Genomic DNA, 26,085 nt, shown 5'->3' on the forward strand with positions numbered 1-26,085 from the left:
AAGCCATTATTTCTAGCATTTGAAGTGACAAGAGCTGTGGGGGAGAGAGTATTTCTACCTATGAGTTGGAGCGGAATTAAAATTGATCATCACAGGAGCAGCCCAGCGAATGCCACCTTCCACAAAATGAGTCACAGCTCACCTTGTAACGGAGCCGTCTGACTCCAGAGCTGCGGCCTGACCCCCGCTTACCTAAACATCATACGGTGGGATCTAAAACAATGAGGGTCAAAGCACATTAAGCCTGAATTAAGTTCACTAAACAAGGAAATGGGGGAAACATGGAAAATAGGTATCACGTATTATGCTTGTGTTTTCTTTTTTAATTTATTGGGGTGACAATTGTTAGTGAAATTACATAGATTTCAGGTGTACAATTCTGTATCACATCATCTGTATTATGCTTGTTTTGTTTACCTTGTTGCAGTGAATTCTTGGTCTGAACTGTGGAAGGCAAAGATTTATTACCATCTTTGTGGTTGAAAGGATAGCTTCCAAGCATCAGAAATAGCCTTAAATAAAAAAATAAAACTTGGCATTAGACAAGTTAAAATTCAATTCTAAACTTTTAGGAGTTGATTCCTAAGAGAAGAGAATCAAATAGGGTGACAACAAAAACTTTCATGCACACTTTCTTTGTGTGACGCTGGGAGAAAAAAAATTAGTCCTCTGAAAAATTACAGAGGAGACTTCTGTTGAGATGGGGCAGGTGGGCAAAGACTTCCGGTTCTCTGACTGGCAGCTGTTCTACAAGTCAGTGGAGGTAAGGGTCTGTCAGCTCAGTCGGGGGCTCCCCATAGGAAAGGGAGGGTCAAAGGTGGCTGAGCTCAGACAAAAAAACTGGCCTACTTAGCTAGAGGGTTTATGATGGAAAGGGTCGCAGGGAATAGTCATAATGGTGCTAAGATCTTTGAGATTTAACACTTCTTAATGCAATTATATTTTCTTATTAAAACAAAACTAGTAAGAGTCAAAAGCATTATTCTTGAGAAATAGAAGATCTTAGGGCTGGAAAGCACCTTTAAAAGGACATCTAATCCTAATAGTCATTTTCATGACCAATGTCCAGAGTGGGGAAAGCAGGTGAAGGTGTTCAAAAGGTACCAACTTCCAGTCATAAGAGAAATAAGTTTAGGGATGAACAATATGGTGACTATAGTTAACACTACTGTATTGTATGTTTGAAAACTGCTGTGAGTAGATCTTAAAAGTTCTCATCACCAGAAAAAGGAACTCTATGTGAAGTGATGGATGCTACTGATTTATTACAGTAATCGTTTTGCAATATATACATATATCATTATGTTGTACACCTTAAGGTTTTACAATGTCATGTGTCAATTATAGTGCAATAAAACTGGAGGTAAAAAATGACCGATACCCAGCAACCTTTGGGACTCTGTAGAGAAGTAGGGAAACCACCAGAAACATCCCTCCCAGTGGCAAGCCTGTCTGAGGGATCGGACCTCCTTGGGTGAGGCCATCCAGCCATTCTATGCTTTTCTGCTTGGCTGACGAGGCCGTGAAAAACTGCTAGCCCAACAGGGACAGGACCACCCTCTGGAGTCTGTCATGATCAGTAGGTGCCACCTGCAGAGGCCAGGCATGTTGGGTGTCCTAAAACAGTTTGTGGGCAGTTTCTGCACAGTGAAGATCTGCCATGGGATCTTTAAATATTTATCTCAGCCTACTCCCTATAAACACAAAGTACTTGTTTTTTTTTCAAGTGTGTTTTTCCAGGACCCATCAGCTCCAAGTCAAGTAGCTGTTTCAATCTAGCTGTGGAGGGCGCAGCTCGCAGTGGTCCACGCCGGGATGGAACCCGCAACCGTGTTGTTAAGAGCACCGCGCTCTAACCAACTGAGCTAAGCGGCTGCCCCACACAGTATTTTTTAACATGGTCTTAATATCTGCTCAATTTTCTACAAAGGGAACTTCCATGTAAATCATAGAAAGATCCTACTTTGTTTTGTTCAGATCTTTACCAAGAGGTGTTTACCATTTCTGAAACCGTATCACCAAGAATAATGCTAATACACCTGACAGTCTACATTTGTAGCAGTCTACATTCTAGGTGATTCTACAGGTTCGTAAAAGCTTCTGATTACTTCTTTATGCCTTCCAGTATGGTGATACCCAAACATTTACACATGAGAATAAATTTTACTATCATATCTTAAAACTTCTCCTTTATATTACTGTTATGGCATTTGTGTGTATAGATATATGCATATAATATGCATGTGTGTTTATGTATATATGAATATATGTGTGTGTGTATACACTGACACAGGGAGTTCTCTTTCCCTCTGCCTTGCTGGAAAGGGCTTTGATAAGAAAAAAGAGATAGAAACTTTGTTACCAAAATACCCAGAGGTGGTTAATATTGGTAAGATAAAGGTACCACTAGTCTGCAACCATCTCTAGTCTGTAATCATGCCTATCCCCACAATCTATATCTTAGGCCTTTTTTATCTCTTTCAGGGGAGAAAAACAACAACAACAACTCTGGCAGAGGTAACTGCCAACTTTTTTGTAAGTGTTGACTTTATTTCATAGTGGGAGGCACTGATCTCACCAACATATTCATTTTTCCTATCTTGTTATTTTCTTGGACATTTCACACTGTGGTCTTTTATCTTTATTCTACATATTATGAAATTAATTTCTCTGAGAGCCTAAATGCTAGGACCAGAGCAAGTTAGGCAGGGTCTCCTTGGCGCCATAATGAATAGCGTTCCTACGAGTATAAAGTCAAATGGAAGTCTTCAGAACTTCTGAGCACCCAACTCAATAGTAAATGGTAGCATAAGGTGGCCTTGCCTAGATGTGACCACCGTCAGGACAACTGCCCTTTGCCTTTAACCCCTGGATCGGCTGTCACCTGACACCCGCTCCTGTGGTTGGACTTAAGAGATGAGCAGGATGAGAAGGGCAAGGCTGAACAGGAGAATTCCAAACTTTTGTTAAATTGCATCTCAGATACCTGAAAGGAAAGAATCGAATTGCTCCACCAATCGATGCAGTAGTGTAAAGGCCTTATCTATACTGGGTCTCAACTAACACAGGGCTCACTCTTCCGGTGAGTGTCAGGTAAGTAAGGACCCTCTAGTAAGAAAAACATACCACTGGCCAGGGAGGCGCATACACCAAAGGGCTTGGAGAGGCGCCGGGAATTTTATGATTTCAATCTGACTAACTGGCTAGCCCTCAAGTAGGTACTAATATCCTGACGCTGCGGATAAGAACCTGAGGCTCAAAAAGAGGTTAAGCTGGGACGCAGGTTCCAAACTTTCCCTAACCACCCTTGGTTAATCTGCTTGGTCACCATTTGCCTTGAAGGATTTACCAGGAAGTTATATGGATACCATACAATGTTTTTTTGTTCATTTAAAAAAAAAAAGATCAATTCTTCCAAACTTAAAATGAATGTGGCTAAGCTCTACTATGTAGACACGTGGAACCCTGAATGTCCTCTCCAGCATGTGTTGGATCAAACCTCAAACTGCTTTTGGCGGGACATCTTGAGGCAAGCTAGTTTAGTCAAGCATCTCACTCACACGGCTTCTCAACCTTCATCAAAGGTTGTTAATTTCACCAGTCAACCACTGAAGCACATGAACCTGTGCCTGACAGGCAGCCGACAACCTGCTCTCCACAGCACTTACGACATCTAACTTGAGAGGATATTTCCACTGTTCAGTCCTTCCACATTAAACGCAGTGCCAGCCTAAGTGGCACCTCTTGCCTCCCTGCCTGGAATGGTGGTGGCTGCTGCATTCACAACCCCCACCACTGTTTGGCAGACTTCTTAGCAGTGGGGACCCTCAGCTGTAGCAAAAATAAATGTAACACACCAATAAAAACTCAGTGGTCATTCTGTGAAGCTTCACAGGAAACCAGGGTGATACAACATCAACTGAAAACCACAATTTTAGTCTCTAAAATGTACTATTCCCTTGGGCTGCCCCTCAGAGCAGCGCACTGGGGCATCTCACGTTTTCCCAGCCATAACCAGCACACAATCCTCGCCTCACTGCAAATACTCTTACCAAACTGTGCACTGGTTCTGTGTGGCCCGTTAGCAAGGAATTTCATAAGAGACAGCGCTACCTATAACGTTGGGTGCCGTTTTATTGTCAAGATGATCATTCTCTGCTTGGCACAGTTCTCTTGGGACCCATGAGAAAATTTCTCCTTGGTCTCAGTACTAAGAACGGCTGTTTCTTCCAATCAGCTCAATATTTTACGGTATGAATATGAATCATACAATTGATCATGATCATTTCTTTACTTTGGCTGCTAGAAAGCTCAGAATAATATCTGTGGTGTCCCTCAAATTTCTCGTTGCCTGAGTTCTTCAATTATTTTTATATCATAGTATAATATATTGTGAAAGCTACCTTAAATTCACTTTGGATCAGGATGGAGTTTAAATAATCAACCATTTTCCTTTTGGTGGACGGACATTTAGGTTGTTTGCAACTTTTTACTATTAAAATATTAAGATAAAAATCTTAAGTAGATTTTTGTCTTCGTACAATTTTGACTTTTTTTCTTAATGGGCCCTACATGTTTCTTGTTAAGCTTACTATTTATGAACAGGAGGATACTTTTATCCCATTAATTTTTCTAACCAGTTATTCCAATATATAGGGAAGCTTTTCACTTTGCTATCTTTATTATTATTCAGTTATCTTATTGAACTCATTGATTCTAACAGATTTTTAGTTGTTTTTTAGGGAGGTTTCTACTGTCTGATGAGTCTTTCTAAAAATGGTAACTCTTATTTCTGTCTCTCATGTTATACATTAGTTAGAACTTCCAGAATTATATGAAAAAATAATAGAGTTGCTATGCTTGTTTTGTTCCCATTAGAAGATGCCTCTAGTACATCATCTTTGAACACGTTGTTGTTAGTCTTTGAAATACTCTTTTATGTTAGTAAAGCATTCTAATTTTCAGTTTTTAAAAAATCAGGGATATGTTCCGAATTCTGATTCTCTCTATATATTGAGCTTTATTTTTCTTATCTGACAGACTAAGATATATATATATACACACATATGTGATATATTATATATAATGTGTACTACATATATATTATATATACCACATTTTTCTGCTTTTAAACCATCCTTTTATTCCTAGGATAGGCTCTATTTGGTTGTGACAGACTTTTCTTGAAATATATTTTCAAATTGTATTGAATTTTATTGCTTGTATTTAGTTTTAGATATTATTGCACATTCATGTAACATTTACAAGCCCTGTGCTAAGCACTGGAGTACAGAGATAAAAATGAAAGGTCAAGTGGTGAAACTATTCTATATGACATTGTAATGGCAGATACATGACATAACGCCATTTGCCAAAACCCACAGAACTGTACAACTAAAAGAATGAACCTTAACATAAACGATGGATTTCAGTTAATAATATTGTCAATATTGGCTCATCAATTATAACAAATGTACCACACTAATGCAAGACTTTAAGAATAGCAGAAACTGTGGGCAAGGGAAAGGAGGTGAACACTGTATTATCAGCTCAATTTTTCTGTGAACTTAAAACCACTCTAAAAAAATAAAGTATAATAATAGTAATAATAGCAACAAAGAATGGGGAAAAGTGACTGAAAACAAATTAGCACTGGAGAGCAAATTAAAACAAGTGACTGTGCCATTATAGGACAAGAGTGGCAGACCCTTTTAAAAATATCTTACAGGGGGCCGGCCCGGTGGCTCAGGCTGTTAGAGCTCCATGCTCCTAACTCCGAAGGCTGCCAGTTCGATTCCCACATGGGCCAGTGGGCTCTCTCAACCACAAGGCTGCCCGTTCAATTCCTCAACTCCCACAAGGGATGGTGGGCTCTGCCACCTGCAACTAAGATTGAACAGGGTACCTTGAACTGAGCTGCCTCCAGGACGGCTTAGTTGGTTGGAGCGCGCCTCTCAACCAGAAGGTTGCCGGTTTGACTCCCGCAAGGGATGGTGGGTGGGCTGCGCCCCCAGCAACTAATAACGGCAACTGGACCTGGAGCTGAGCTGCGCCCTCCACAACTAAGACTGAAAGGACAACAACTTGACTTGGAAAAAGTCCTGGATAAAGTCCTGTTCCCCTTCCCCAATAAAATCTTAAAAAACAAAACAAAAAAGAATATTTTACAAATGATGGTATCCAGTTTTTTTGAAAATAGTGGTGCCCAAACACTGTAGGAGTCTATAGGACTCCAGCTGCCACTGAAGACTTTGTGTGATCTAATCATCTCTCTGTTTCTAATACCCCTGGATCTTTTAAGGTCAAGTGTCCTCCTATCTAATGCTTAATCCAGAAAAATAAATAGCTCACCATATGAAAATGCAAACAGCCTCACCCAGGAAGACTGCCTCCTCAGACCTGCCTAGGAAATGGTCAAGTGTTACCTGAATTCATTGCAAACACTGTCCAGTAAATACTTACAAATTATGGCCTCCTTCTCCAAATTTGGCATCTAAGTACAAGAGAGACTAGGTCTGAGTTTAAATTGGGGACCACAGATCATGGCTACAGTGTCCTGAAGTTCACAGAAGTAGCTTGGAGCCAGATAATAATGGCATTATAAGATAGCAAGATAATAGAGATTAGTAAGTAGATATCATGTCAATTTTCTTTTCAGATATTTTATTATAAAATATTTTAAATAAAAATGTAAAATATTATAATATAGTAGACACTCTTATACTCACCACCTAGATTTAGCAAATGTTAACATTTTTGTCATGTTTGCTTCTCATTTCATTGTTAAGAGCAAAATCGAAAAGATACAAAGAATGACCACAGATCCTCTTTCTTCTCCCTTTTTACCAAAGAAGCAAGTGTCTGAAGTTGGTGTCTCTCATTGAAATGTATATAGGTATGTATGTATCCATAAACAACATACAGTAGTTTTACGTATTTCTAATGTACCATAATGATGAGTATCATCTTATAACTTGCTTTTCTATTAAGTTATTATTTTAAGGTTTTTTTCTATGTTAACATGTGTTTATCCAGTTTATTCACTTTAACTTCTTCCCAGACCTGCCCTCAAGTCTTCCTTACAGGTCTGTAACAGAGCTTTCTGTACATGACATTCAGAGTGGGAAAGGATGGCCTAAAGCAGTGTTTTGCAATTTGGTTTTGAAACCAAGTTATGGGTTGAAGAAAAGAAATAATTAAAAGACAATACAAAATATTAAAGTGTACATAGCATGGCCATTGTCATGAAACTTATTTATGTTTCATATAAATACATACAACAAATGTATAAACTAGATCCAATATAAAAGGTACTTATCATGGCTCTTGATGAAAAAATTTGAAAAGCACTGGCCAGAAGTCTACCCAGAAGTCAGGAAGGACATCTGAACTGGAGACAACTAGGACACATGCCTGAGCTCATGGGCAGTTCTGAAGAGTGACAGATACTACATACTAAAGGCACAATGGACAATAATGCTTGATTATAGGAGCCAAGAGGTAAGAACAGGAACAAAAGCGAGAGGGACCAGTGAGAATCAAGGCATCGAGATGGGACAGTGTGAGGCAGGTTCAGGAAACACTGAATGTGGCACTTAGCTGGGGGGAGGGGGGAGCAGGGCTGCAATGGCAGCCGGAGCCAGATGGGGAGGGCCTTGAATGTCACGCCACGGGGATTCAGACTGCTTTACATAGTGGGCTGAGGGCACGTTTATCCAAACCACAGATCAAGGATCAAGAACTCAAATTACTGAGCCATAATCAGCATTTTTTAAAATGATGAAGAATAGAAAGAAAATGCCAGAGTGCAGCACACGAGGGTGAGCAGTGTTTTGTGAAATTTTTGTTTCGGATCTATAGATCTGTCTGTCTGTCTGTCTGTCTGTCTGTTTATCTATCTATCTATCCTGGTTTTTGACGCAAAAGATATTCCTTACTAAGGGTTGTAGAAAAAAAAAAAAGCTTGAAAGCTACTGGTCAAAGGGAAGTCATAGGAGGCTTATTATAACCAGGAAAAGAAATGACACTAATGAAGTCTTCCATCAACCTCCTAGATAACAGCAGCAATTCTAAACCACTTAAAGGCAATTCACCCTTCAAGGGGTTTCTTTTTCCTCTAGCTGATGTGTTCCTACCATCTTTTTTTTTATACTACATGAAGGGGTATATTTGCAAATGGCTTCCTGAAGACATCAAAAATGAGTATCAAAGTACAAACTACTTAGAAATAAACTAGCAGTCCCAGTTTTTCCCTAGACATTTTCTTCCTTTAATTTTTTTTTTCTGTGTGTGTACTTCCAGGCCCTTTTTTTCCCCCCAAGTCAAGTTGTTGTCCTTTCAATCTTAGTTGTGGAGGGTGCCGTTCAGCTTCAAGTTGTTGTCCTTTCAGTCTTAGTTGTGGAGGGCGCAGCTCAGCTCCAGGTCCAGTTGCCGTTTCTAGTTGCAGGGGGCGCAGCCCACCATCCCTCGCAGGAGTCGAACCGGCAACCTTGTGGTTGAGAGGACACGTTCCAACCAACTGACAGCTCAGCTCAAGGTGCCGTGTTCAATCTTAGTTGCAGGGGGCAGAGTCCACCATCCCTTGTGGGACTCGAGGAGTTGAACCGGCAATCTTGTGGTTGAGAGCCCACTGGCCCATGTGGGAATCGAACCGGCAGCCTTTGGAGTTAGGAGCATGGAGCTCTAACCGCCTGAGCCACCGGGCCGGCCCCCTTTAATTTTTTTTGAGGGAGGAGTATTCTTTAAGAGAACGGGGAGAAAAATGAACTATGTATAATATATTACTGAGTATATCACAAGGATTTCAAAGCTACCTTATAAGAAATCTTTCACTTTTAAACATTTTAATTAACTTTTTATTTTAAGATCATTGTAGATTCAGGTGCAGTCATAAGAAATAATACAGAGAGATTGCATGTACCCTTAATAAGTTCCCCTCAATGGTAACATCTTGCATAGCTATAGTATAACACCATAACCAGGAAAGTGAGCACAATACAATCTATAGATCTTATTCAGATTTTGTATTTTAGATACACTTATTTGTGTGTGCCTGTGTATTCAGTTCTCTGAAATTTTATTCTATGCGTAGATTTGCATAATCACTACCATAGTCAAGATAGAACAATTCCATCACAATGGTGCCTATACTGCCCTTTAAGAAGTCTTTTCTAAGTCCAAATACTCTATTACCACAGAAGTCTTGAAGTTCTAAGCCCCTCAACTGAAGAATCCAATTAATTCCACTACCCATACGATAAAGAAACAAACTTGAGTGACACATTTATTATTGGTGTACCTGTCACTTAAATAATATGACTATGTAGAAAACGACAAAAGTATATATAAAGAGGGGTGGCTGGTTGGCTCAGTTGTTTAGGGCGCAGTGCTCATAACCCCAAGGTCGCCGGTTTGATCCCCACATGGGCCAATGAGCTGCGCCCTCCACAACTAGATTGAAAACAACGACTTGACTTGGAGCTGATGGGTCCTGGAGAAACACACTGTTCCCCAATATTCTCCAATAATAAATAAATAAGTATATATATATAAAAAAAGAACACAAAATAGAAGTATCATGATCCCACATTTGTTAAAAATCTGTATCTAGGAATATATATACATGAAGAGCTTGGAAGGTAACAGTGGACATGCAGAAATTTAACATACGCAATGTATTAGAGTAGTGGGAAAAGTTTTTTTTTCTTTTCATATATTTAAAGTTGATGTAAGTAGTTAAACAACTGGATGGGTTGCTGAGGTCGCAGGATGGTACCAGACAGGAGCGAGGCTGTAGACACAGGCCCACAGGACTCCCTGCAGGACTGGATGTCCAGATGGAGACAGACCTTTCTCTTCTGCCTCCCTGTACTCAGGCTGAGTAAGGCAAAGTACAAGGAAGGGCAGGGCTGAGAAGAGATCCAAAGATGAGGGGACCAACCAGGTGGTCTACCCAGCACTGAAGTATTTTCCAGAATGTGGAACTCTCCGTGCTAAAACCAGGAGAGTCCCAGGCAAAGTGGGACAAGTTGGTGACCCTATCTGGAAGGTTTCTGCCTGTGCTTCCTTGGAGCTTGAAGCAGCAAAGCAAATCTTTGTGTTACTGAGGACTCAGAACCTGGGGGTGGGCAGCACAGCGGGGTAACTTAAAAGAGGACAGGGTGACCATGACACTTCCTGAACACCTCAGCATCCATCTTCTTGTGGCTCTCGGAGAAGCTGCCGTAGCTGTTACACGATCTGACTTTCGAATCTCACAGAAATGTAATGGAAAGTAATTCTGACAGTAACGTATTTTAAAGACTAGGCTCAAACAGGTTACAGAAGGGAAAAGAAGAAGAAAAGATTACCTGTCAAATAAGAGAAAAGCATTTAACCTCAGAGTGGGTGGAATACCAATGCACTGGGCACTTTTATAAATTGGGCACTTCAGCTTTTAAAGAAGTACAATACTTCTTACAATTTCTAAAGTGCCTTACTTGCCCATCATGAAAAAAAATGGACTTGTGTGCATTTTGCTTCAAGCTGGTTAAAAGGAGAGACAGCTGTCCCAGGCTACCGGCAGTCACCCACCAGTAAGAGTGCGCAGGGAACCAGGACACAGGTGTGGGCCCAACAGGAGCTTGCAACCTTATGCAGCTGGAGCCAATTCACCCTTCAAGGGCTTAATACATGCCAGGCACGCTGCTAGGTACAAGTAGACACTTTTCAAAAACTCATGGGCTCAAGACAAGGCAGAGATGAAGAGCCACAGTCTCCAAACAAGGACATGGACCGAGTTCTGACATCAGTCGCTCAGGGCCTTAACAGCAGTGTCAGTAAATTCTGCGGGGACTCAGGTGAGGGAAGCTGACCCTAACGCCATCCCTCTCCTCAGACCTGATTTCATCCGTTCTTGCCTCTCTCCTGAATCCGCAACTTTTCTCTGACTACTGGACCCTTTCCTCAACACTTAAACAACATTCAAGTCTCTTCTGGCCTCAGCAGCTCCCTCAAAAAACCCTGCTTTGGTGCTGTCTTTTTTAGTGTTGCCAATTTAGCAAACAAAAGTTTCAAATGCCCACTTATATCTGAAAATTGGACAAACAATAGATTTTTTTCATTTAGTATAAGAATGTCCCAGGGTGGGGGGCAGCGGGGGGAAAAAAAAAAAAAAGAAAAGAATGTCCCGGGCTGGCCCGGTGGCTCAGGCAACCGGTTAGAGCTCCATGCTCCTAACTCCGAGGGCTGCCGGTTCGATTCCCACATGGGCCAGTGGGCTCTCAACCACAAGGTTGCCAGTTCAACTCCTCGAGTCCCGCAAGGGATGGTGGGCTGTGCCCCCTGCAACTAAGATTGAACACGGCACCTTGAGCTGAGCTGCCGCTGAGCTCCCGGATGGCTCAGTTGGTTGGAGCGCATCCTCTCAACCACAAGGTTGCCGGTTCGACTCCTGCAAGAGATGGTGGGCTAAACCCCCTGCAACTAGCAACAGCAACTAGAGCTGAGCTGCGCCCTCCACAACTAAGATTGAAAGGACAACAAGTTGACTTGGAATAAAGTCCTGGAGGTACACACTGTTCCCCAATAAAGTCCTGTTCCCTTTCCCCAGTAAAAAAAAAAATCTTAAAAAAATAAAAAGAAAGAATGTCCCATGTACTATTTGAGATATACACTAAAAAATTATTTATTGCAGTCAGAAAACTAGGGATTGAAAGGAAAGTCCTCATCACAATAAAGGGCGTTTAATGAAAAGCCCACAGTTAATACACTTAATGGTGAAAGTCTGAAAGCATTCCCTCTAAGATCAGGAATAAGAGGATGGATACCTTCACGACTTTTATTCAACTTCATACCAGAAGTTCTAGCCAGAGCAATCAGGCAAGAAGAAGAAATAAAAGGGTATCCAAAGTGGAAAGAAAAAAGTGAAAATCTCTATCCACAAATGACAATCCTATATACAGAAAACCCTAAAGAATCTACACACACACACACACACACACACACACACACACACGCACAATTAGAGCTAATAAAAGAATTATGCAAAAGTACTGGGTAAATCAGTTGTATTTCTATGCATTAGCAAAGAGTAATTCATAAAGGAAATTAAGACAATTCCATTTATAATAGCATCAAAAAGAATACTTTAGAATAAACTTAACTGAGGTGGTTTTAGACTTGTACACTGCAAACTACAAAATGTTGATGAAAGCAATTAAGGACCTGAATATATGGAAAGACATCCTGCGTTCATGCATTGGAGATTTAATATTGTTAAGACTGAAAGATGCTAAACACCATTAGTCACTAGGGAAATGCAAATCAAAACAACTTCACACCCACTAGGATAGCTATCAAAATAACACAGAAAATAACACATTTTGGCAAAAAATGGAACCCTAGTACATTGCTATTAGGAATTTAAAATGGTGCAGCTACCATGGAAAGTTTGGCAGTTCCTCAATAAGTTAAATACAGAGTTAAAACATGACCCAGTTGGGCCAGCCCGGTGGCTCAGGCAGTTGGAGCTCCATGCTCCTAACTCCGAAGGCTGCCAGTTCGATTCCCACATGGGCCAGCGGGCTCTCAACAACAACCAAAAAAACAAAAAACAACAAAAAAAAAAACATGACCCAGCAATTTCACTTCTAGGTATATACCCAAATGTACTGAAAAAACAGGTGTTCAAACAAAAATGTATATATGAATGTTCACAGCAGCTCTATTCACAATAGCCAAAACAACCCAAGGTCCATCAACTAATGAATGGATAAACAAGATATGGTACATCCACACAACGGAATGTTATTCAGCCATATAAAGAAATGAAGTACTGGTCCACGCTGTAACATGGAGGAACCCTGAAAACATTACGCTAAGTAAAAGAAGCCAGACCAAAAAAGGCTACCTCATGTATAATTCCACTGTTAAAAAATATCCAGAATAGGCAAATCCACAGAGACAGAAAGCAGATCAGTAGTTGCCGGGGTCTGCGGAGCCAGGGAAATGTGGGGCGACTGCTTAATGGGTATGAAGTTTCCTTTTGGGGTGAAGAAAGTTCCGGAACTAGACAGTTAGCTGTACCACAGTATCAATGTACTAAATACTACTGAACTGCACACTTGGTTTCAAATGGCTAATTCTGCATGTAATTTACAAAACATTATTCACTGCTTATCTGAAATTCAAATTTAACCGGGCAGTGTGTATTTTATCTGGCAATCCTAGTCCTACTCTAAACTGCGCTCAAGGTTCCCCTTCTCTTCAAAAGTTCTCAAGGAATTACCTCGACACTCACAACCCATTCCTTAACTCTCACTCATTCAATGGGTGTGCAATCTGGCTTTTGCCCTGACAGTTCAATTCAAACTGCTATTGTTAACGTCATCAGTGATGTATGTTGCCCAATTTACTGAATTGGCAGTTCTTGCCTTAACTGCTCACTCCCCAGCAACTGACATACAGACCCTTTCTAAAAATGCCCTCCTTTCCTTTTGGTTTCTACGCAGAAAGGTTAACTCAGCAGGTCTGGGGTATGCAAATCCCGCACATTCCAAAGAAACTGGCCCTTCACCACCTACTGGGTGATAATCTCTAAGCGCTCAGAACATCCGACCTGAAAAATTGTGTGTGTGTGTGTGTGTATACACACACACGTACCCCTGGGGCTTCAGGCCATGCCAGATAGTTTACACCAACAGTGTGATTTATGGTGGGAGCCAGAAGCCATGCTGTAATCAGCTGGACCCAGGGGCTGGGGCCTGAGTAACTAAGGTTCAGCCACGTGGGCACTCCGCACCTACATGGCTGACCCCCAATAAAAAACCCTGCACACCAAGACTCAGGTGAGCTTCCCTGATTGGCAATGTCTGTACATGTTGTCAAACATCCCTGCTGGAGTAAATTAAGAGCTGTCTCATGACTCCACTGAAGGACAACTAAAGGCTGTGCCTGGTCTCCACACGAATGTCTTTTTCCTTTGCTGATTTTAGCTGTATCCTTTCACTGTCATAAACCATAACTGTGAACGTAACAGCTTTTTGGAGTGTCCTAGGGAGGGTGGTCTCTCAGGAGCCCGGCGCACTTCTATGCCACCATTTGCTCCCTAAGTTTGATTGTCTGTTTTCTGTCTATAGCACTGGATCTCCTTTGCTTTGCCCTCTCATAAATGCTGAATTCCATTCTTGGTCATCTTCTCCCCTTGCTACCTGCAATAAGCTCCTTCCCACCTGGCCAAGGCAGTTTAATGCACTTGTGTTTCTGACTGCTACCTGTCATCCTCAGCTGGGACGCCAGCCTGAAGCTTTCTGCCTGATGGGCCATCTCAGCATGAGCAGGCAGACTCATCATTAATCCTCTACCCAAGTTCCTTTCTGCTTTGACCCCAATTTTCGTTTCTGACTTCGTATCAATCTAGGAACCAAAATCTTCATTCCCCAACCTACTCAGTTACCAAGTCTTGTCTTTTTTCCCTTCCAAACATCTCTAGAATTCAAACTTCCCATTCCCATAGTTCTGGCCCTCATCTCATGCACCCCCCACCCCCAATCTAGCCCTATCCTGCTTCTTACCTGACATTTCTAAAACGTGAATCTGCCCGGTTAGTCCCTGACTGAGATACCTTTAGAGGTACCCAGCCCCTGCAGACTTCGGCCATTCAGCAAGGTCATGGGCCTGTGACCCAGACACTCTCTGCCTTCCTTCCACCCCCAACTCTCCAACAAAGCCCAGTCACACTCATTAAACCGTCTATGTGCTCGGACCCATTCTCGGCACTGGAGATAAATGAACTAGACAAAGTTAACTCAAAGGCTACCTTCCACCAACAGGGAAACCAGTAAGTAAACAAATAAAGACTCATTTCTGATACTGCTGAGCACAGTGAGGAAAACAAAGCTGGAGAAGGTGACAGCATGGTCAGAGACCAACGGGGCACTGTTTTAGTCAACATGGGTGGGCAAGTCCTCTCTGAAGAAGTCATCTTTGAGACCTTGTTAATGGTGGGAGGGATCCTTTTAAAAGAAATTCTCATAGATTCCAAGTGTTTACAAATGTTACCTGTATTAAGTTACTGACATATATACAATTTCCTTATGCCTATGGCTCAAAAACAACCAATCCTCAGCCCATTGGACCTCCTGTTGTGGGCTATAATAAGTTTCCTACTCGTCTGAGTTACTTGCCATGAAAACCATTTCTCCCGGTCATCATATTTGAGAACCACTGGCCCAACAGGCACTCATATAATTCTATTCTAGATCCAGTTTTAGAGAGAAACTATCCTGGGCGTGAGGTGGGGTAGGCTGCGGTCGTTTATGCAAATGAAATAGAAATGGAGAAGAGGGGGCTAAGAGGAAGATATTAAGCTCACTGATTCTCAAATGGCCTTTTAAAGCAGGCAGAATCGGCAACTAAGGAGAACCAAAGGAATCTACACAAGAATAAGGGCTTTAATTTTAGAGGGTGTGAAGGAAACATGCACGGGGCAGGGAGAATCCCGAAATGTAAGGGAAGTTGTAAAAGGCTCTTATTTGATGACAAAGTATAGGTAACCCAGTTTTTAAAAATTGGTTTGAGACAGTGTCTGACAACACTTTTATCCTAAAAATTCAAAATAACCACGAGACAAGGATGGCGAACAAAGAACAATGCAATAGGAATTACCTGAAAATTGGGCATTTTTAGATGTTTATGTAACTGCACAAATGAGCAGCAACTTGCACAACTGGAGAGGTTACAATTAACTCACAACAACACGTACTAGCTTCAATCTGCAACAGACAAGAGTACAACTGAGGCTCCTCAACAGATGCTTTTATTACAAACCTACATTCTGGCTTTTGTAACTGCTTCGCCACACCTGGTACAGTGCACATCGACAGCACTTCTGAGTAAAAATGCCCTGAAGGCCCGTCAGAGATCAGAGGTGAACACTTTCTCATGGAGGAACGCCAGCTTTTCTAAGCGAGTTCGTTTCAGGAGCGGGAGCCATTCCCAGTGGGATAACTCGACCACACGGTAGCCAAGGCGATTCAGTTGCCGTCTCTTCATATTGTGCAGTCCAAGCAGATTCCTGGAACCGTAGCAATACTGGTTCTTATTTGTTAACTGAATAGCCAGCTTCACTTGTGGGGCCTGCATGCAGGCTGGGGCGCACAGGCCAGCCATCTCCGTGGCCCCCAATCTGTCTGCCACAGTGTGAAGGGAGCACTCCAAGGGCATGGCTGCCTTCTTCTCTGATTCCATGGGCTGCTGCCCAGTCTCCGACTCAGTTTCCCCCTGGAAATGCCCTCCTGATTTCCCCTTTAGTAGCTGACTTATCAAAGCATCTGTAAGGCTGACTCCCACATGCTTAAGCCTTAATTTGGCTACATCTTTAGTGGCTACGGCTTCTCTGTTAAATGGTAATGGCTTCATGTTAACATCAAGCTGGACCTCGAGGTCAGAAGATCGGGTATGAGGCAAAATCATATGGTGTTTGATGTACTGGGGCCCACCCAACATGGTCTCAAGTAAAAGGAGAGCTTCTAGAAATTCAGGCTTTGAGCTCATATCCTTCCTAGCTAAATTCCACAGTAGCTCTGACCCCTCTTGCTGAAGGTGAGAACTAAGACGATTGCCTCTGTAATCTGGACACTCAATGCCAACTGTACCATCAAGTGTATACAGCTCCTTAGTGAGTTCAAACTTACTTCTCTCCTGAGCTATCCTGATGAACTCGGGACTCAAAGCGAAATTGATGAGCTCCACTGGAAAGTACTCGGAAAACGCCAGGCCCAGCAGGCAAGTGAGCAGGTGTTCTGGGTATCGGTTGAACTCAGGCATCTTTCTGTGAACCTCACTGATAAGAGTAGAATAAAACTCTTCTGAATTGGGTGGCTTATAGTTCAGAGTTCCAAATGACCACAGAATCTTGGCCACGTCTTTACTTCGGCAGTATGCTACCCTAGGAGGCAAAGAAGCAGCCACAGCATTCATTACCCCTTCATCTAGAATGCGTAAGGCCGAGCAGGCGAGCGTCAGGTGCATGACTCCCTGGACTCCCAGGGAAGGAATCCGCTGAGGAGCAATCTGCCCAAATTGCTTCATGAAGTTTACGTGATCCACATGAGTGAAACGGAACATTTTAAGAATATTCACTAAGGAGTAACTACTCAGGTGCTGCATGTCAGCACATGCCAGGTCTCCAATTCTCCGCATGACAAATTCCGAGAGACTACTACTTGATTTAAAGAACCCCAAACAGATGGTACCAGCCTCCTCTAAATTGATCAAATCTATATACTTGAGGACCAACGATTCCAGTTTTTGCATTAGTTCCTGGGGTACCTGACGACTTTCACCTATAATATAAATCAAGTGAATCAGCTGGGACAAGGATAGATCTTTCCAGCGCAAATTCAGATAACTAAAAAATATTTCAAAAAACCGAGGTACTCTGCGGCCCAAGTACCGCCAGAGATCAGCCACCAAGAGAAGTTGATCCAGACTCATCTCCCACACCTTATGGCAAAATCTGGTTTCATACACATCTAGCATTGAGTGGGAATGAGGAATTCCTAAACTGACAAAGGCTTTCAAAATACTGATCAGATCTGGGATATCAAAGAGCTGTATGTTTTTCACACTCAGCTGGCAGAGCACAGCAAAGCGGGCATTGGACAGCAAAACGGGACGCTGCTCTGCAGGCACAGAGCTCAGCTTACACAAATAATCGGCAATGGTCTGGGGTTGCAGATTGTCTCGATAAACTGTGACTTTGTGCAAAATGAGTTCACCTTCTGAAACAGACAGGGGCTGACACGGCTCAGATCTGTTATAGCTGTGAAGCTGGTACTCTGGTCTTAGCTGTAGGAAAACTCGGGGGTCTTCAAAGGAATCAAAAACTTCTACATCCTCTTCAGCAATTTTCATGGCCCTGCGTGAGCCTGGCTTCAGTGTACTGGCCTTCAGGGCAGAGGCCCTGTTGAATTCCAACCCCAGCAGGGCACTGCTGGTTGTCAGGATCCTACGAGGAGAGGAGGTGTTACGAGTTTTCTCAGTTTTTTTGGCAGGATGGTGGAGGCTACTGTGCTCTGGAGGGTCCTGTCCCCTGTGCCGTGTGCAGTTTCCCACATTCCAATATGCCACACTTTGGGTTGCACTGTAGGCAAAAGGACCGCAAAACGCTCGATATCCTAAAGGTTTGAACAGCTTCAGAGTGGCTGCCATTCTGGCGACAGTACTGATCGTTTTGGCGGCCAGAACACAGTCCTCACAGGTCTGACCAGGCAATTTCTTGTTTATATGGTGCTTGATTAGAGCTGGATGGGGAGGCGTTCCACAGAAATCGCCTGGAAATCTTCAGCATATCACAAGAGCCATGGATCACAAATGACTGGGCCAGAATTGGTGCCAGATACTGAAAAAAGGGTAGACGAAGAATAAGTGGATTCCACCCATCACAATACCAAAATGTACACATCATAAGAACTGCATGAAAACTTTGCTGTCCACTTAAGTTCAATGTTAGTGAATGCCCAGGTAGCATGTATCAAGGATAAACTCTGTGCCTTGCATAAAGACACCAGGAAACATCAAAACCAGGGTACTACCGGGCAGTTCTCCAGACTGCTGCTCAGTCCAGACTTCCTTCTGGACTTCCTCTGTCCTCTGGACAGACCTCTTTTACGGTAGAAGGAAAGCAGTGATGGTTAGAGACGAGATAGTTGCTCTGTTAACTTCCAAGAGGAAGGAAGAAGACCGATTTCCAAAAAGGAAGCTGGGAACAAAAGTGAGCAACCTATTCCATCTCTTTGATATCAACACATAAAGGGCCCACTTGGAGAATAAGAAAGTTGGTAAAAGCTACCAAAAGTAAAACGTGGAATTTGGTGTGAAGTTTAATTAATTATAGCCACAATAACCTTCCCTGTTCCCAAAGTACAAAACTTGATTACAGAATTCTGTTGTTCTAAAGCTGTTCCTATGCCTTTTATAAGACGCCTATTCTCTTCAGGAGGCTGATAACAGAGTTTGAATCACTATTGCAGAGTAGTCATGAAACTAGGAAGTGTGTGCAAAAACGTGTTCATTTTGGCTGGGGAGGGCAGAAGGCCAAAGCCCTCCTCACTGTCAATTCACGGGTGGGAAGCAAAAAGGAACTCAAAGCTGGACTCAGGGTTCAGGGAACACCAATGCACACCACCGCCCTGTTGACGTGCGAAGGGAGCAGCGCAGCTTTCCTCTGGAGGCAGAGGATGCTTCCAGTGAGTCACGTGCTGACTATGCTGCCTGTGAGCAGCACAAGTCCCATGTTTCTCCCATGGTAGAAACCAGGAGAGATTATTAAATGGACTCTGCTATACTCTTGCTCTCTAAATGCCTATTGTCTTTCCCTCCACTTGAGAAATGCCAAAGCCTGACAAGCAGAACCCAGGGAACCCTGAGCTGCCAAGATGTGAACCAGACAGGGCTGGTGCTGCAGAAAATCCCTTGACGGTCTTGAGGGTACCAAAATGACTTTCTGAAATACCTAACTCCTCTGTTAGCCTCTTCCTTCTAGAGCCTATGGCATAAGAACCAGGGGACCACAGGGCAGGCCAGTCAGTGCCTGTTTGGGTAACCCACCTACAAAGGATTCTCTGGATGACAGGAATGTATGCTCCAGTTTCTTTGTGAACCAGAGCAGAATTCTTTCACATAAAATCATTATACACTTGGTTGTTTACTGTGGCCTGTGGACCATTTTGCCCACCAACTTCCAATCTATGGGTCCAGATATTACAGACCAGGCTATCAGCAAATTATGGCCCAATTCTAGCCCTCCACCTGATTTTAAAGTATTATCTGAACATAGCCAGGCTATTCATTACATATTGTTTATGGCTGCTTTCTCACTACAAGAGCAAAGTTGAGTTATTGTGGCAGAAAATGCATGGCCTGCAAAGCATAAAACACTTACCATCTCACCCTTTACACAAAATTTGCTATAGACCATTAGTTTATTCCTATGATTGTAGATAGCAAACTTTTTAAAATTTAGAAAATACTGAAACAATTTTATTTTTTCTTTAATATTTAGATGATAATTTAATATTTATGCCTCAGTCACTAGAAAGCTCAATTAACACTGCAGCACAGGCATAGCGGAAAGAAAAGAGAAAGCAAATAACGGAACTCCAGTAACAGAACAGGGCTTTTAGGAAGACCAGCTTTGGAACTTGGAATGTAAATTTTGTCCAACACCATGAGCAACTAAAGACAGAAACAATTCAAATCTGTGTCTTTCACCTCATCTTGGGAACTATCTCAAGAAATAACTTTTTAAAAAGACAAAACTTTGTTTTTTACAAAATAGCTGGCTATCTAAAGCAAAGAACTGAAAAAATAAAATAGAAACAAAACCCCAATGTCCATCCAGAATGAGAGGCATCAATACATGGAAAAGTACATACAAACATCAGTGGAACAAACAGAACACAAATAAGTGTCATCACCTAAAACACACTTACATAAAAATAACTATATTGCTTCTTTGTGGGGGAGACTTTCTGTTATATCTTTGATAAATTAACCTTTTTCCCCTTTTTATTGGGGTTAGAACTGTTAGTACAGAAGAGTACATGGATTGATTTAACAAATACCTTTATGAATTATATAATTTAGAAAGCACATTAAATAATGTAAATTACTTCAATCAAGACTACCTATCAGTACTTAATAAAATTACTATGCATGGTCTTAAAATGAACAAAAGAATCATTTCCGGGGCAGCCGGGTGGCTCAGTTGGTTAGAGTGTGATCTCTGAACAACAGGGTGGCTGGTTCGATTCCCACATGGGCCAGTGAGCTGCGCCCTCCACAACTAGACTGAAGGCAACCAGCTGCTGCTGAGCTTCCGGAGGGGCTGCTGGATGGCTCAGTAGGCTAGAGTGGGAGCTCTCAACAACAAGGTGGCCGGTTCCCCTGGCAACTAAGATTGCAAACATGGACTGAACTTGGAGCTGAGCTGCGCCCTCCACCACTAGACTGAAGGACAACAACTTGGAGCTGATGGGCCCTGGAGAAACACACTGTCCCCCAATATTCCCCAATAAAATTTATGGGGGGGGGGAAGAAAAAAAGAATCATTTCCTGGAATATCAACGTTTGGCTGATGTAGATCCCGTGTTTTGAATTAATGTAGCTCTTTTTGATTTGTAAAAATACATGCTAAGTCCCAAAGTGGAGATACCAAGAGCCACAACTGTCTTAGAGCCTCCTCTGTGCCAAGCCTCGTATCTGCAGAGGTTCTGATCCTCACACCCTTTGTATAAGGTAGGTTTTATTATCTCCATGTTGTTGATGAGGAAAAGGAGATTTCACAAGATTAAGAAACCTGCCAAACGTTACATAGCCAAGGTACACAGTGGGGTTTGACATCAAGTATTGTCTGAGTCCAAAACTAACATTGCTGGTGTATTAGAGAGACCAGAAGGGGAGTCAGGTTCCAGACGGGCTGGAGAAGACACTGAACAATTTATAGGGTTTTCCAGGTACCAGGGAGCTAAAGAGTTAGAACCAGATGAGCTCCAAAGCCCTGCCCACCTCTAATCGTCCAGGGTCCTAGCTACCACTACGGTTAGTTTATACTACTTACAAAAAACAAAGACTACCTCAAAGAGAAATCTGTATGAAGGAATGGGTTTACAAGATGTTCCAGTAACAAGGTAGAGAGATCTACCACAACCGAAGACCTGAAAATTGGCAGGAGAGATGCGTGATCCAGATCTTAGGATTCAACATGGGAGAGAAGCAAAGGGAAACCCCAGGAGGATGATGAAGGAAGATCCTAGGACTAGAGCTGAGAGCAGACATAAAGAGCAACCAGTTCATGCTGGAGGAGATGGGTATTACGTGGGAGAGGAGATTTACACTTCTAGTGGATAATCTGGGGACAAACAAGTAATAGGTAGATTAAAAAAAAACAGATCGTAACAAAAATTAACTCCATGAAAACAAAAATGTTGTACAAGACAAAAAATGTTATACTCCCTGCTCAGCTGTGAATATTTATATAATCTTATTAATATGAACCAAAAATTATGAGCAAACTATATGGGAGGATGAAAGGAGGTGAAGATGGGTAGGGGAAGATTGCATAATAATACAAGAAACCTAGAACCTCAAAGTCCACAATAAAGAGGTCAAAAGATTTTATAGACATTAATATAGATATCTCTTAGAAATCAAGAAGTAGCAACACAAATATGTTATTTAAGAATATATTGATAAACGCCAAAAGAATCAGAAAAAGAGATGAAGGGTACAAAAATGAAGGGAGAAAAGAGAGTAAATTAATATTTGGTGTTATAAGCTCCCAAACTATTTGTGTAAACCATATACAACTTTGATAAAAATTAAATTTACAAAATGCGTATGTTAACAGGGAATTAAGGTCTTCAAGATAATCAGTGGATAAAGCAACATTAACATTCAAGGAAAATGTCGAAAAGCTTTTTGTAGTGCAAGCACTTCCTGCTGTCTATAGAACGTTATGGATACCCACAGAATGGGCAGAAATGATGACACAAAGCTTTAAAGCCAATGGGGAAGGCTTAGAGACTGACAGTATGGACCCTTAGCTGTTAATGCAGATGCTAACTGGGCTAGACTCTTCTGTGCTTATTTCCAAACAGGAGCACAGCCTACAATAGGGGAGACTCCACTGTTATAAAGGTAAAGCACTAATGCAAAGGTGTTTAGGTCAAGATAAGTATTGCCCACAGGGCTAAGCCAAACCCAGATCAAGTCTAACAGCCCATCTCTTCCATCTCATTCTAGTTTCCATGCGTATGGGAGAGAAAACAGCACATCACAATCATCAGTGAAATGTTTTAGCTTATGTGACCCTCTCCTCCCCTTCTAAGACTCTCCTATTGCTCTATTACAATGGTAACAAGGGCCAAAAGACATAGCTGAGAAAGCCCCACAGATAATTCTGTTAGAGCCACTGCTCTTAAAGGGTCTGATAAGAGTCTATCTTTAAACAATCTCTGAGTTTAACAACCAAGAGCAGAAACTCCTGTCCTCTCGGCCCATCTAACTGAGATTAAAGGATTGACAAAATCCAAGTAGGTAAACAGAAGTATCTGCACCCTCAGCCATGTGAAAAAAATTACCAAATAAATGGTCCAAGTATCTACCACTGTTAACTCCTGTCAACTCCAGAAACACTTGGTTTGATCTGTTTTCCTAGACTTGCAAGGCCACGCGATACCGTACTTCAGACAAGTGAAGGGGGATCTTCCAAATTCTTTGATATCACAGTTGACTTAGTTGCGTGATGAATGACAAGGCCTTACTGAGGACCAGAAGAAAGTAAACTAACGAATGGGGAAGAAAGCCATACTGACACATAAATTAGACCTGCACAATTGCCAAAGGAAGGCCTCACTTTCTCAGTCGTATTATACAAGCACTGAGTCTTCAGCTTTTGTTTCGGTCTACCAGGCAGAAGAGCATTCACCCCAGAGCTTGCCCAAAGCCATTCAGAGCAGTGAGTTGCGGAATCTAGTCCTGGAAAGGCAGCTGCTCTAACTCCTCCAAGTGTGTCCAAAGTGCAGAAAACATGAATTCAGGACACAGCGGCGACACCTCACTGAAGCATTAAAACATCAGCCACGCTGGTGCTAAAGCACCCGGCTGGCAGCTCCTCGGGAGGAAGCACTGTCCCAGGGTCCACAGTGAGTGAGCGGTGAAGCACCACCGCAGGAGGAGGTCCAGTCACCTAACTGGGATAAAGAGGGTCCCTAGCTTCCTGAGTCGGGGCAGAGAGAAGGCAATTATTTTTCTTATTCCTGGAGAGAAAAAAGGCAGGGGGGGGGCATCAGGACTACCCTAAGTTAGGCTTGTGCAACCAGAAACTGTTAAAAATGGGGGAAAGGCACCCACGTATTGATTATTTACTGAAAACTTGCCCCACCCCGGGTACTAAGCAAAACCCCGGAGGGCCTTCCCGCGCCAAGCGTGGCCTGCGGACCGGAGCGGCAGCCTCGGCTGGAAGCGGGTTCGCGACGCGCTCTCAGGCCTCACGGAATCGCCAGGCTCGGAGTCGCCAGATCCCCAAATGATTCGCATGCACGTTAAAGTGCGATACGAGGTGCGGCAGCAGATCTCACAACGGCCCTGGGAGGCAAGTACTGTTACTCTCCCCCGTCTCACAGCCGGGGGAAAAAAAATCAAGGTTCAGATACACCGTTTGGCCAAGGTTACAGAATTCCGGAGTGGAGGGGGTCGCCGAGGTTCTCCCTACAGCCTGGTCTCGCAAGAGGCGCCCGCCAACGCCGCCGGGACGCGCAGAACAGGGCCCCCCACGCGCCGGCCCTCGGCCGGCCAGGGGGGCACGAGGCGCGGGCCACGGCTCAGGGGCGCAGGGAGCGGCCGGCGCGACCTCCTCCCCAGCCGCCTCCACTCACCTGAGTCTCGCCAGCGCGGGCGCCGGAACACCAGACCCACCCCCGATCCCGCAGACTGCCGCACCACCGCGACTACGCCAGCTACACTCGGGCCTCACAGCCCCACTTCCGGCCAACTGCCCGCTATTTCCGGCTGCTGCGCGAGTGACGGGTGCGGCCGAGGCTCAAAAGACTCTGTCAGCGTTTTTCAAGGACGTTTTCCACTGGGGGACGACGAAGAGTCGCGGGGAATTAGGACCTGCGGGGAGGAAACACCGCCGAGGGTACACTGCTCTGGAAGAAAATGAATAGCGTAGACACAGGTTCGAATCGCAGACCACCACTCAGCATTCGATGGTCTTGGGAGCCTAGTCTCTCCTCTGTACAATGAGGGTAATCATGCATTTAAAATAGAGATGTATCTATAAAGGGCTTTCCAGGAGAGTTAGTGAGGGACAGCCGAGCCTGTTAGGAGAAATGGATGTGAGGAGCTGGGGCTCGAGGTCAGTGCTGTGGAGAGGGAGCCAGGGTGATTCTCCACCTCCCGAGGTAGACGGCCTCACACCTGAGTCAGTATGGGCTACTGAGCAAGGAAAAGGCTCCACTGAGATCTTCCAGGGCCTGGCCCCGGGCTGTCATTGCTGGGGGGCACTGGAGAGCTGGTCGGCGTGGTCGTAGCTTGGCAGTGCCTTGGCTGCTGGTCTACCCATCCTAAGGGCTGTGAAGGAGATCTAAGAATTGGTACTCATTCGAGGCACCATCTCGTTGGGGAGACAAAACCAATGTAGGGAGGACACTTCACCGCAAGGAGGGGCAAGCCGGGCATCCCAACTCCTGAGCTCTGTGGAGGGCACTGTTTGCCTGGGTGTGAATATTTGGGGCCCCAGACCCCTGACACCACTGTTCAGGCAGGCTTCTCTCACTTGGGCCAGACCAGGGCAAACACTGTTAGGTGCTGATTATGACTTTGTCTTTGCCAGCAAAACCCAGCGAGAGCAGAGGGCCCCTCCCCAGGGGATGAACCACATTGCTTCTAGGCAACCGTGATAATCCTGTTCTTCTTTGCCAAATACTCAACGTCCCAGCCTCCCTTGAAGTGGGAAGAACATGCGACTCAGTTCTGGCCAACAAAATTTAAAGGGAAACATGCTGGCAGGAGTCTGTGGAAGTTTTAACTTTCGTGATAAAGTGGGCTGCCTCCGTGAGTTCCTGGAGCTGTGGCAGCCACCTGGTGGCATGGTGGGAACAAGCTAAGAATGGGAGCGTAGGAGGAGTCTAGGTCCTTGATGAACCAATACCTATGACACTTAGGATGCCTACGAGCAGACTTGTCAGGTGAAGAAAAATAAACCACTCTTTAAGGTCCCGTAAATCAGATTGTGTTACTTGTAGCAGAATGCATTATTGATTGGCAGCTTTGTGAGGATGACAGAAGAAATTATCATAAAGGACAGCACTTACCCACAGGGGACAGCTCCATTTCCAGCATGCTTGGGTGCCTACGGGTTTTGGGGCCTCACCACTAATTACAAACTGGTTTTGCCTTCATGTCTATGTATTCTGCCCGGAAACATTAGCCCATCGTTGTAAGGTGGCTCCGGCCACTGCAGGCTGTATCTAGCTGTCTGCATCACCTGCCTTTTGGCCAGCAGCCTAGTGTCCAGATTCCGAGCTGGAACCAGCTTGA

The 26,085-nt window shown here is 43.5% G+C and overlaps 2 protein-coding genes across 5 annotated transcripts in view; both read right to left on the reverse strand.

The window, feature by feature from the left end:
- Nucleotides 1–24,543, reverse strand: part of UBOX5 (U-box domain containing 5) — a 31,939-nt gene extending 7,396 nt beyond the window's left edge. The window contains exons 1-2 of one of the 3 annotated variants that reach the window (XM_081033689.1): nucleotides 24,420–24,543; nucleotides 418–512 (exon numbers count right to left, since the gene is read on the reverse strand). In XM_081033689.1, the coding sequence (XP_080889815.1) occupies nucleotides 418–471 (54 nt within the window). In that variant the 5' untranslated portion in view covers nucleotides 472–512; nucleotides 24,420–24,543. Of the gene's footprint in view, nucleotides 1–417; nucleotides 513–15,811; nucleotides 15,874–24,419 lie in introns of those variants that run through there. The other 2 variants (XM_081033688.1, XM_081033687.1) reach the window with 2 other exon arrangements.
- FASTKD5 (FAST kinase domains 5) lies at nucleotides 486–24,525 on the reverse strand. 2 transcript variants are annotated; one of them, XR_013992270.1, is made up of 2 exons: nucleotides 15,812–18,335; nucleotides 486–512 (listed from the first exon to the last, which is right to left on the reverse strand). XR_013992270.1 is itself a non-coding variant. In XM_081033686.1 (2 exons), exon 2 carries the CDS (start codon nucleotides 18,190–18,192, stop codon nucleotides 15,895–15,897), a length of 2,298 nt encoding a protein of 765 aa, XP_080889812.1. In that variant the 5' UTR covers nucleotides 18,193–18,382; nucleotides 24,420–24,525; the 3' UTR covers nucleotides 14,030–15,894. The 2 variants fall into 2 exon arrangements, 1 of the variants encoding a protein (XP_080889812.1); XM_081033686.1 differs by lacking the exon at nucleotides 486–512 and adding an exon at nucleotides 24,420–24,525 and having other exon boundaries at nucleotides 14,030–18,382.
- Nucleotides 24,544–26,085: the final 1,542 nt, after the last annotated feature.

The sequence above is a fragment of the Rhinolophus hipposideros genome (genome assembly GCF_964194185.1).
Source record: "Rhinolophus hipposideros genome assembly, chromosome: 22".
Classification (NCBI taxonomy): Eukaryota; Metazoa; Chordata; class Mammalia; order Chiroptera; family Rhinolophidae; genus Rhinolophus; species Rhinolophus hipposideros.